Source organism: Diplodia seriata, assembly GCF_021436955.1.
Source record: "Diplodia seriata strain FDS-637 chromosome Unknown scaffold_6, whole genome shotgun sequence".
NCBI classification, from domain to species: Eukaryota; Fungi; Ascomycota; class Dothideomycetes; order Botryosphaeriales; family Botryosphaeriaceae; genus Diplodia; species Diplodia seriata.
In genome coordinates this window covers 1,313,210-1,325,648 of record NW_027117313.1, presented here as the reverse complement: position 1 = coordinate 1,325,648, position 12,439 = coordinate 1,313,210, and the positions used below count along the sequence as shown (strand labels likewise).

The 12,439-nt window shown below is 55.9% G+C and overlaps 3 protein-coding genes across 3 annotated transcripts; 2 read left to right on the top strand and 1 right to left on the bottom strand.

The window, feature by feature from the left end:
* Positions 1 to 461: 461 nt before the first annotated feature.
* PRM1 (plasma membrane fusion protein prm1) lies at positions 462 to 2,765 on the top strand (the record flags this gene model as incomplete). Its single annotated transcript, XM_066777751.1, has 1 exon — positions 462 to 2,765. One exon carries the CDS (start codon positions 462 to 464, stop codon positions 2,763 to 2,765), a length of 2,304 nt encoding a protein of 767 aa, XP_066631846.1.
* A 2,364-nt stretch (positions 2,766 to 5,129) lies between these two features.
* Positions 5,130 to 7,683, top strand: PHO91 (low-affinity phosphate transporter; the record flags this gene model as incomplete). Its single annotated transcript, XM_066777750.1, has 2 exons — positions 5,130 to 5,212; positions 5,286 to 7,683. The coding sequence occupies 2 exons, from the start codon at positions 5,130 to 5,132 to the stop codon at positions 7,681 to 7,683; spliced, it is 2,481 nt and encodes an 826-aa protein (XP_066631845.1).
* A 576-nt stretch (positions 7,684 to 8,259) lies between these two features.
* On the bottom strand, positions 8,260 to 8,817 carry SLS55_006319 (uncharacterized protein; the record flags this gene model as incomplete). The annotated part of the gene is made up of 3 exons (XM_066777749.1): positions 8,260 to 8,440; positions 8,508 to 8,656; positions 8,764 to 8,817. The coding sequence occupies 3 exons, from the start codon at positions 8,815 to 8,817 to the stop codon at positions 8,260 to 8,262; spliced, it is 384 nt and encodes a 127-aa protein (XP_066631844.1).
* Between the last annotated feature and the right edge of the window lie 3,622 nt (positions 8,818 to 12,439).

Below are 12,439 nucleotides of genomic sequence, written 5' to 3'. Positions count from 1 at the left end.
AGCCCTGATGGCTTGCACCGCGCTGAAACGGCTTGCCCAAGCGATCTGCTTGTTTTACCCACCGGCACCCAGCCACTGCCGCCAGGTCGCAGCTCGGGCCATGCCCGCCCAAGGTACGTCGCCAGGTCTCTTATTGTCCGCCTCCCCCGCCGCCGTCACTCGTCGCCATTCACCTCTTTGTTTTGCCATTGAGTCATGTGCCCATTCACTCTCCTATTGTCTTTCTAATAGAGTAATCCTCTTTGTTCTTGCCCCGAGGCCTTGTCTTCGACCCTTCTTCTGGCTGGCCCTTTTCTTGTGCTGGTCCTCGACGCTTCACGACTTTCCAACTTCCTGCCATTTGCATTTGCGTTTACGACCTCACGACTGCATCGACTGCATCCCGTGCCGCTGGCTGGCACTTCCGACCTTTTCTAATCCCACAGCTCCAGGCGAGCCTTTTCACCCCCTGCTCCGTCACCATGGCTTCCGCAGCGAACCAACGCTACGCCTTTCCGGACGTACCTCCTTCTCATTCCGCTGGCGATCATGAGATGCGGGACTACTACGTCCCCCAGGACGCACCGCGACCTGTCACAAACCAAGCACCATACCTCACACCATACCTCGGCCTTCGAGCTAGGCTCTCGCAGGTCTGGATCAACCGCTGGACCATTCTCCTTCTCCTCGTCCTCGTGCGCGTCCTCATCGCCACCGCCAACCTTAACGACAACCTGGGCTCCGCCCGCACCGAGGCCCTTTCCGCGTGTACCAGTGTCGAGTCTGTTGGCAGTGCCATGGCCTCCATGCCCCACTACATGTCAAGGGGCGTCAATGAGCTCGCTGCTTCCGGTATTGAGAAGACGGTCAGCGGCCTAATGTCCTTGCTCGACCTCATCGTTACCGGTGTGGAAGAGATGGTCGTTTTCTACATTGGCCTGCTGACCTCAACCTACCTCTGTCTCATCACCCTGGCCGTCCGCGGCAGTCTCCACACTGTCATCGAGGCGGCCGAGTTTATTGGCGACGGCCTGAACAAGACACTGGATGCCGTCGGAGACGACATTGCCAACGTTGCCGACAGTTTTCAAGACGAAGTCAACAAGCTCATCGACGGCATCAACAGCATCCCCCAGATCTTTGGCGGGGACGGAATGGACAAGCTTAACTTGACCTCGCAGATCGACGAGCTCAAAGACCTCCAGATGCCTTCTGGCTACGATCAAGGCCTGGAGAAACTGAACAATTCGATTCCCACCTTCGACCAGGTCAAGAACCTTACCGATAGCGCCATTCGCCTTCCCTTTGAGCTGGTGAAGCAACTCATCAACGAGAAGACCGGCAACTACACGTTCAACAACTCCATGTTCCCGGTACCTGCCAAGGAAAAGCTCACTTTTTGCTCTGACAGCGACGGCATCAACGACTTCTTCGACGGCCTTGTTGAGACCGAGATTGTTGCCAGACGAGCTTTCATTGGCGTCATCGTCGCTCTAGCCGTTCTCGTTTGCGCGCCCGTGGCCTGGCGAGAGATCAAACGCTGGCAGACGATGCAGAAACGTGCTCAACTTGTCAGCCAGAGCGCGCATGATCCGCTTGATGTTGTCTACATCGCCTCCAGGCCTTACTCATCATCCATCGGCATCTGGCTTGCCAACCGCTTCGGCTCGACCCGCCGCCAAACCGCCGTGCGCTGGGCTGTCGCGTATGCTACCTCGACCCCAGCACTGCTGGTTCTTTGCCTGGGACTCGCGGGCCTTTTCGCCTGCCTTTGCCAGTACATCCTCCTCAAGACGATTGAGAAGGAGGTCCCAGAGTTGACCCAACAGGTCGGCGCCTTTGCCGACAAAGTCGTCTTTGCCCTGAACAACGCCTCGGAGTCGTGGGCCAATGGCACCAACGAAGCTATCGGAACCTTCAACACGGATCTCAACGATGACCTGTTCAGCTGGGTCAACACCAGCACGCAGGCTGTCAACGATACCTTGAACGTGTTTGTTGATGAGATGAGCGATGCCCTCAACGCAACCTTTGGTGGTACCATCCTCTACGAGCCCATCAAGGATGTTCTGAACTGTCTCGTCCTCATGAAGATCGAGGGGGTTCAGAAAGGGCTCACTTGGGTCCACAACCATGCCCATGTCGATTTGCCGACCTTGAGCAACGACACATTCTCACTTGGTGCCGCCGCCTCACTGTCGGGTGACTCTTCCGACGACTCGTTCCTCGCGTCTCCCGGCAGTGAAAGCGCCGACAAAGTATCGGGTGCCATCGTCAAACTCGTTGACAAGCTGAAGGAGGGTGTCCGCATCGAAGCCATCATCTCCACCTGCATAGTCCTGATTTGGGTCACTGTTCTCATCATTGGCATCGTCCGGGCGCTCATGGTATTCTCCGGCAGCGGCAAAACGCGTGCTGAAGGCGGTCAGCGTTACGTTTCAGACCCTGAGACCGACCGCTATCGCGGCCACGACGCACCTATGAACGTGGCCTCGCCGCCTCGCCCGAGTGATGCTGCGCCCCCATATGAGTACGTCAACAAGGCTGCGCCCTACACCATCGTTCCGCGACCTTTTCCGAACTTCAACCAGCAGCAACAACAGCATGACAATGCCTCTGAAGTGCCGATGAACAATGAAAAGGTCGGGGACGTGGGTGCGTCCCACCCGGTGGGGCTTGCTGTGTCGCGGCCTGCCCAGGAGCGCACGAGTAAGGTTGGCAGCATCGAGGAGACTACGCCGACCAACGAGAAGTCCGGCGGCAGAAACTGGAATCCATTCTCTTGAGCAGCAAGCGAGACCCTCAACTGACCTTTCCTCCGCTTCGGTGTGATGGACCGTTGTCTCTCGAGGACCGAGCATCTGCTGCTCATGTCTGCGACTGAGTTAGTAATTGCTCAGGTTACGTACCTTGGTCCCTGAGGTCATTTACGCGCGCTTCCCCGCTGCGCGAAACCACTGGTTTGTAGGTCCTCCGGGATCTCGCCACTGGAAACTGGTGTTTACTTCTTCATCTATCTTCTTTTTCACTACATACATTGACCTCGAAGCGGGGCTTGGATCATTCCCACTCGTCAAAATCAAAATCGTTTCTTTCTCCAAGTCAGATCCAATGGGAATGTGTCGTTTGTTGCCCACCGCTTCGAAGGATGTCAAGAAGAAGGAGGAATTTAATTGGTTTGAAGAGCTGAGTTGCGTTTGTATGCATTCTGGGGGCGTCTGTTGAGTTTTCTCCACTTTCCCTCACCCCCCTCCTGCGTGGAGGCAGTGGTGCAGTGTTGAAAGCAGTCGGTCCCGGTACTTTCGCCCTTGCCCTCCCGTTCCTCTCCAGCTCCCCCGCCTCCGTCCCCGTCTCACCACCCGCTCGGATCGGGCTTCTCGTAGCCTCCCCGCCTTAGCGTTGGCTTGCCCCTTTGGCCGCGAGGTTGCTCGTAGGATCCCGATTGCGAGTTGGATGGGTTTGCAGACCGCGACCGAGGCGGTGCGCCGATGCTGTGCACGAGCCGGACATCTTGGGTATGATCGTTCACTCGCCTGCCGTTTTTTTGGGTCTCCCACTCCGCGCGATTCGCCCTTCCTGCGATTGCATCTCCGGACCCAGGACTGTTGGTAGCGCACTATGCGGGGTGGAGCTGGGTCTTTCCGGCAGTGTCCCCATACTGTTGATGCAAGATCCGGAGACCCCGGCAGCTGCTGACTGATAACGAGCGTTCTGTCTTGCCTCCTTGCCCGTCCTTACTTGGTCGTGGCGAGTGTAGCTGAAGACGAGTGAGATGTGCTGTTGTTCGCGTCTGACGCGGGCGCTAGCGATTTGGTTTTTAGCGCTTTGCGCCGCTCCGGTTCTTGTTGATTTATTCCGGGAGTTTTCTGGCTTTGATGGGTTAATGTTGGAGGCTTTCGAGCTGCTGTGATGGCTAGCAGCGGCCCGAATCCTCGTCGAGAACGGGTGGCTTAGGAGTGGACATACTGATTCTCACATGGCAACGAAGTGGAGTGGGCCAGTGGGAGGCATTTGAGGGCTGAGGTAGATAATTAATTGGAGTCTCTCCCTCAACCATTGGTAGTGCAAGTGAAGACGGCCACGTCGCGGCAGGCAGAGAATGGCCAGGCAGTCAAGACGGTTGTGGCACACACGAGCAAGTGACGTGAGCCTGTTGCTTTCATTGGGGGTGATGGTGGATGCTTCCACAGCGTGCCAGTGTTGGCGAGTGGATCGCGGCTGTGGCTGGGGTCGGCGCTGTCTGCTGACAGGCGGTGGGTCATGCGGGAGGCCGGGCACATGGACAGTTCCCCGGACCGCAAGCTTTATAGAGGGCTGCGGTTGTCGAACACGTTCTCGAATGCGTCCCTCTCATTCGCCTTGGTACATGCTCGACCGGGCGAGGCAGCGGAGGGCGTGGCGTCTCCGATATCTTGCAGCATGTGTCGCGGCAGGGAGATGCAGACACAAGACTTACTGTCTCTGGCAAGCAAACACGGTACTCCCCACCCCGCAGGCTCCTTGACACACTCTTCTGACGGCGCAGGCAGGCGAGACACAGGCGGTGACGCGGAGTGCGGCTAAAGGAGGTTGAGACGCGAGCGGTGGTATATGACGTCGTGACGCCGCTCGCTACAGCCTCCTATGAGGGCGTGCATGGCGGGCGCGCAGGGACTCGGGCCGCCGTATTCGCCAATCGCGCAGGCCCGGAGCAGGAGGAGCACCACGATGATGGAGGCAGTTTCGGGGCGTGCGGCGGAGGGCTGGGCGCAGGCTCGGCGGCCGCTTTACTTTGCAGGGCAGCCTCGCCTGTCGCCATGACACCTCAGAAGCCGGCCTCCACTCCCATCGCCGCATGACGCTCCAGCCCGCCAGACTAGCCCGCAGCCCTCCCGCCCCGCCGCCGCCCTACCTACTTGTAGCCGTGCCGGCCACTCGTTCTTCTTCGCCTTCTGCTCCCTCACCGCCTGCCCACCGCGATCCTGGACCGCCGCGGCCGTCTCCGTCTCCCGTCTCCCCTCCTCTCTGATCGCGCCGGCGACGCATTTGAGCTCCGGGAACTCGCTGCGCCCCCGTCGTCGGCGACTCGTTCGCGCTCCAAAGATCCCCCTAGCGAAGCGCGTCGGCGGCTCCGCCTCTGGAAACTCGGGCTCCTGCTCGACGAGGCCGACATGAAGTTCTCCCACAGCATCCAGTTCAACGCCGTTCCGGACTGGAGCAGTCAATACATCAACTACAGCAACCTCAAGAAGCTGTGCGTTGCCCGTTCAACTTTTAGTGCGCATCGCGTCCAACATTAGCTGACTGCCTGTCGCGCCGCACTACAGGATATATCAGCTCGAGAAGCAGATCCATCAACGCGCCGGCCCGGAGACCCAAGATGCCGAGTCCTCGCCCCTGCTCGCCGGCACCGTCGACGACCCCGACAAGTCCTTCTCGAGCGCCCTGGACCATGAACTGGAGAAAATATGCGATTTTTACAGGGCGAAAGAGCGCGAGGTGTATGCCGAGCTGGAATCGCTGCTGAAGGAAACCCAAGAGTATTTGGAGGAGAATGATGGCATGGACGGCGAGGACGACGATGCTCCGCCGCCATCACGCGCCACCAACGGGAGCAAAGGACGCAAGCAGAGCCTGTTCGGCAACTTCGCCATGGGCAAGCGCCGCCGGAGTACCATCAGCCGCCGTTCTGCGGCCGACGACGACGAGAGCGACGACGATGCCGACGAGCGCTCCGCCCTTCGCAAGGTATCTTCAAAAAACCGGAGGAATTCCCGCGGTGAAGACCCCATGTCCGCTTCTGGCATCCTGTCCTCTAACGGCGCCATGTCTCGGAGGCGCCGGAGCCTGGCCTTTGACGACGAGAACGACATGTCCTTTGCCGCCCTGTACGACTCGGTCATCTCGCTCAAGAAGAGAACCATCAGCCTCTACGTCAACATCTGCGAGCTGCGCTCCTACATCCAGCTGAATAAGACCGGCTTCAGCAAGGTCCTGAAGAAATATGACAAGACCCTGGACCGAAGCTTGAAGAGCAGCTATATCGAGCAGAACGTGGACCCCGCATACCCTTTCCAGCAGCCTACCATGGACAAGCTGGCCGAGAACCTCTCCTTGACCGAGAATTCTTATGCGAATCTGTGCGCCGGTGGAGATGTTGCAACCGCCAAGAGAGAGCTCCGCCTGCATCTCCGTGAGCACGTGGTGTGGGAACGCAACACGGTATGGCGCGAGATGATCGGAATTGAAAGGAAGGCCCAAGCTGCAAACCTGGGCATCAGACAGACGATCCTGGGTCGCGATTCGGACCCCAATTCCAGGTTACAGGGCGACGAGGCCGAGATTGGAATGAAGGAGATATCGACCCCGGTGGGGCGCTATACTTGCCCGAGGTGGCTGCTCAGCTCAACCTTCTATACCATCATCGCCATCATCGCTGTGTTTGCAGTGCTCCTCTTGGTCCCCATCATGGAAGAGCCAGAGCAGCAGAACTGCTTGGCGCTGGTGGTGTTTGTCAGTTTGCTGTGGGCTACAGAGGCCATTCCGCTCTTCGTTACCTCGTTGCTTGTTCCCTTCCTCGTCGTCGTTCTGCGCGTGGTCCGTACGGATGCGAAGCCACATGATCGCTTGGAGTCGAAGGCTGCTGCAGGCTATATCTTTTCTGCAATGTGGACACCCGTTATCATGCTTCTCCTGGGTGGCTTCACCATCGCTGCGGCCTTGTCCAAGTACAACATCGCTAAGATGATGGCAACTCTCGTGCTCAGCAAAGCAGGGACGAGGCCAAGGACGGTCCTGCTTACAAGCATGTTCGTAGCCATGTTCGCAAGCATGTGGATCAGCAACGTTGCCGCGCCTGTTCTGTGCTTCTCCATCGTCCAGCCCATCCTGCGCAACCTCCCCGCAGACTCGAGTATGTCGAAAGCCTTGCTTCTCGGTATTGCGCTTTCCTCTAACATCGGCGGTGCCGCCTCGCCCATCGCGTCGCCGCAGAATCTCATCGCTCTGCAGAACATGTCGCCACAACCTGGTTGGGGCGTTTGGTTTTTCATTGCGCTCCCGGTCTGCATCATCAGCATCCTTTTGATCTGGGTTCTCTTGTTGGTCACGTTCCAACCAGGCAAGGGTACCACGATCGTCCCCATCCGGCGTATGAAGGACAGGTTTACCGGGATCCAGTGGTTCATTAGCCTTGTGACCGTCCTTACCATTGTGCTCTGGTGCGTGAGCCACCAGCTCGAGCCCGTTTTTGGTGACATGGGCGTGGTGGCCATCATCCCTATCGTCCTCTTCTTCGGTACCGGCATCCTCACCAAGGAAGACTTCAACAACTTCCTCTGGACCATCATCATCCTGGCCGCCGGTGGCCTTGCGCTTGGCAAGGCTGTCAACAGCTCTGGCCTTCTTCACACCATCGCGAACAGCATTACGCAGGGCGTTGAAGGGATGAGTTTGTACGGCGTGCTCGTTGTGTTCGCCGGTCTCATTTTAGTCGTTGCAACCTTCATCAGTCACACGGTTGCAGCGCTGATCGTGTTGCCGCTGGTCAAGGAGGTTGGCCAAGGTATGGCTGAGCCTCACCCGAACTTGTTGGTCATGGGTAGCGTGCTGATGTGCTCGGCGGCAATGGGTTTGCCGACGAGCGGATTTCCGAACATGAGTAAGCCTGTCTTGTCCGTCAACAAAGTAAGCAGAAGACTAACGTGTCTACAGCGGCTATCATGATGGAGACGGAAACGGGCCAGCGTTACCTCCAGGTCAAACACTTCATCACGAGAGGTGTGCCGGCATCTGTGCTCACTTTTGTAATCGTTATTACTGTGGGATATGGTTTGATGCTCGCAGTCGGTTTTTAGAGCTTTCCCGACTCTTTTGTATAACGCGGCATGGTCCATCTCCAATGTTTGAGAGGAGATGCGCATTGCGATGAACATATGGCTTATCATTCTCCATGTGAGATCAATTGGATTAATTTGGTGTTGAGTAAATACGAAGGAAACAGACTTGGTTCGTAACGTAGCATTAGAGGGGAGATACTGCCTAGCAAACGTATGTGTACCGCCCTGGTTTGGAAATAGAGATATTGTAGGCCGCCTTCAACCCGTGTGAAAGGGTATATCAACCACTCAGTGAATTGAAACGCTTGAAAATTACGGTAACATCAAGACCGAGGTTCGCGTTGCCGAGTGTCCTGTTCTGATAAACAATGAAAGAAAGTAGAAGCAACAAGCATTCGGCCGACGCAGAAAGACGGGAAAGGAAGCGCGCTGAACTCCGATTCATCATCTTTACCCTTCCTTTTTATCTTTCTTGCACACCAACCTCCACACCTTCGAATGAGCCAGTCGCCTTGACTGACACGCAAGTGTAGCTCAGCAACGGCTGTGTCCAGCCGCTGATGGTGACCAAATTGGCATTGCCAGGCGAAAGAATAGTCAAAGATTCGGTGGACGGGTCAAGGAAGGTGCGGCAGACACCGTTGCTGTAATGGCGTTTTCGTTAGCGCGAGTGGTGATGATGCAGGATTTGAAGAGAGGATGGACACATACGAGTAGAAGATGCAATCTAGGCCGTTGTCGGGCTTTATGGAATGGACGGAGCTACTGTCGCCATCGATGTAGTTGCAGTTGTTGTTGCCGAGCAGCGTGGGGTGCGCGGTGCAGGTGCCGGTATAGTTGATATCGGTGCATATGAGGACCTTGATTTGTTGTGAGCTTCAAATTGTGTGGGGATCCTGAAGTTGCGAGACGCTTCTGCACGCGAGACCTTAATTTGCCAATTAGATGAAAGGCAAGAGGTACATACACTGGCTTTATCCGCGGAGTTATCTGCCGAGTCCGGGTTGATGGGAATCGCCATGGCGCTGCAGGACAGGAGGAGAAAGAAAGCGGTGGCAGCCCCGATCATAATGACGGTGGGGTCGATGTAGTCTCAGATCGCGCGTGAAATTATCTCCAGGGAAGTCTGCAATAGGCGCTACGAGTGCAGTTTGTGGATGAGATTTTCGGTGTCGACACTAGCATTTATATGCTATTGACCCAGGAAGGAAGATGTCGAGGCGGGGGCTGGTAGTCAATTCCTGACCGGTAAGTCCCAGAAGCCAGTTTTCCAGACGAGCCCTATTGCTTGTGAGAGATGCCGTGGCTTGAGATACCGGTGGATACACGATCTTGGTGCGCGTGCAGCAAACTGGTGTGAGGTGCATTTGCCGCCCCTCGCCTCCCCGCCATCGCAGATTTCTGCGAACGGAAGGCGCGTGCCAAGGAAAGCAAGCTTTCTTTGTTATCTCGGCTGACACTGTCTACTATCATGCTGGTTGTAATATTGAAATTCTCAAACCCCAGTTGCGAGGATAGAGCTAATCGCAGCAAGAGTGCGGGGGGAAGCGGGCGGAAGCCCTCGTACGCTGTATGCCGTGTGCCGCGTCGCCGAATCGCGGTGGCGGGCGTGCGCATTCTGTCACGCCTGTCACCAAAGTGCCGTGGAATGCAAGGGGTCCGACCTTACATACGACGACTGCCGCAATAGGCCTAGCTTTGACTTGTTCGATGCATGCTCCTTGCAAGCGGCGAGGCCTCAGCTCTTACTCTTGCCAGCCATACGGGTAGAACACATCTTGACGTTGCACAACGTCCCGCACCGTTGAGCAGTGAAGTTTGTGTATATATGCTGGCGGCACGACAACTTGTGCATAAGTGCGCCTGCAAGACTGTGACCCAAAGGTCACGACAAAGTTCTTAGAAATACTCTGGCCTCTTACCGTCACCGACGAGGCTCCCAGTGTTGTGCCATATACACAGTTCGTATCTCCGCTCATTCGTCCCTCTCTTCCCATCCACGGACACATTCCCTGTCATACAAGCTCGTCCTAGCCTCACTCTCCTGCCTGACAACTGTTGTCCTCATTATTCCAATCAATGGCTGCGGCATGAGCACCCTCAACTCCTCCTCTCCCCTCTCCAAGTCTACGCCTGCTGGCGCTGGTTCCCCAAAGTCCACGTCCTCCCAATTTTCCTCCTCTTCGCTATCATCACACTGGTCCATTCCATACTCAGCATCTGGATCACTCGCTTCACTCTCGCTGACAAATGTCGAGGAGACAGCAGTACTGGGCTGAACCGGTTCACAGTCAGTGCCACCCGTCTTTCTGGGTAGTGGCATATTACTTCGATTGCTGGTCGTGGAAGCAGTGTGCTCTTTCGAAGCAGGCTCGTTGGTCGTATTGGCAACGCCCCCATTGGCACGGATCCATTTGTGAAGTGGTGTGGAGATACGAGTGGAGGTGTGACTCTGGTTGCTCGACGGAGCTTTGTTCGTAGGGTTGGAGGAGCGCTTGGAGCCAGCGGAACGAAAGCCAAGACGTGCAGCGACACGCCGGACTAATGGTTGGAGTGCGGGGAAGCATGCTACCCAGAGTCCGCAATGGCCTTCGAGATTGGTCCAGACGGCTGCGAAGGTGACGTTGTAGGTGCTGCAGGAGTAAGTCAGCTAATCCCGCGCAGACAAGTATTGGGGAACACACGTGTTGACCGCCATGTTTATTGTGATGATTGCTGCAATTATCAGCCAAGATGATTGTCCGAACCAGGTATCCGCTTACTGGAAAGGCGGATGATTCCAGTAACGAGAGTAAAGACGCCTGCGTGCCAATATCAGACAAAATAGCAGTACAGTCGACGACGTATGCTTACCCACGGCGAAGACAAGAGCAACCTTGATGGTCCTCACTGTGAAGATCATCTTTCTATGGAGAACCCACATTGGCATGACCAACAGAACTAGGTCGAAAAAGATGCTGAGACCATCTGCAGAGACGTCAGTGTGTCTTGGAAGCTATAGAGGATCGACGACGCACTGTGTATGTACATGAGCGCGGCCTCTCTGGGAGGGGCTAGACAGTTGGCGCCCGGGATGGTCTTGTCCCACAATGCTCTGGATGGATCAGTAGATATGGAGACTCGGACATGAAAGGTTTTACCTGATAGGGCTACACTCAAACAGGAGAGTGAAGAAAGATCCGGCGGTGAGGATGGCGATACCAGTGCCAACGATGTACACCCACTTCATGAATAACCCTGGGTATGCGTCAGATTATTGATAATTGGGCTACGAGCCAAGAACTCACTCTCTTTGTTCAGGCGTGGCAGAAATGCCAGAATAGACAGACGTACAAATCCGGTTCCAAGGAAATACAGAAGCTGTGCTGTTGGAAGGAGCTGTTGAGGTAGTCAGTTGCCAAAGCCTAATAAATACCACGGGGTTGTACCATGAAGTAAGTGCGGATTTGGTTCTGAGGCACTAGATGCATGTCCCTGCCGGAGCCGTTGTAGGTTGCTACGTTGCGATCAGTCTTGTACAAATCTCAAGCTTCGCACCACAACGCTCACCGGCAATTTCAATGGAGGCCTGCCCCAGGAGACAGATCTATAGGTCGTTAGGAACAAGCAAGGAGAGGAAAATGGTAAAAGCGCTAAGAACTTGCCCAGGCAAAGATTGCAAAGTAGTCGTCCCATCCTGGTGTTTTCAGCATGAGGAACCTGACATAGAGGCGACCAACCATCAAAGAGCTGGATATAATGATCAGTGAAATGGCCAAATCCCACATTATCAGCTGGCGTCCGTTCATCGGCGTCATGGCGGGCTGAAAGAGAGAAGAGCCTATGGAAGAGTAAAGGTATACGAGTAGGATGGTAGTTAAATCCCGATCATTTATTTGTAGGGTACGTATACGACAAGGGAATAAAAGAAGTCACTACGTGGTATGAAAGACCAAGGACCGGCTCTTGCCACACTGTAGGCCGGACTGCAAGCGGTTGAAGCTTGCAAAACAAGAGTGTCAGACGCGCCCCAGAGACAAGATAGCGAGACCGGGAGGTAGGAGCGCTTTTGCAGAAGGGGAACGCATCATCCTGATGGCCCTCATGCATGACTACTTCTTGACAAAGCTATGCCCGCTACTTAATTCGACAGGAATTGGTGTAGTTGGGTCAAAAGGCAGGAAAGGGAACAGTTGGCGTGGGGGACGGGTAATGAAGAGGCGGAGAGGCCGAGAAGCGTGCGGCCGACACAACGACGTATCCAAGTCGCCGAAACAAGTTCCCATGGCCTCAGAGCCCAGCGGAAATTGGCAAAGCTAGGGTCGAGTCGCACCGGATTCTGTCGAGTGGGAAAGGAGCAGGAGCCGAGCGTCTTTGTCTCCAGATAGAAATGACTCTGGCGCAGGGCTAACTGGTCTCGAAGGTCTCGAGGTACGAGACAGACCGGGCATGGCGTAGACCTTTCGACGTCGGCTTTGGGCTCTGTAATTGGCAGGGCAGGCCGGCCGGAGGCTCAACGATGCATTACAATCACGTAGCCGGCAACCTGTAGCAGAGGGCAACGGGTGAGACAGGAGGCCGGGTTCGGGTGCACGCGGGTTGAAATGGCGGCGCCAGACCGGATAGCTCCGCGGATGGAGCAGGAGCCCTGCCAGCGCAGGAGT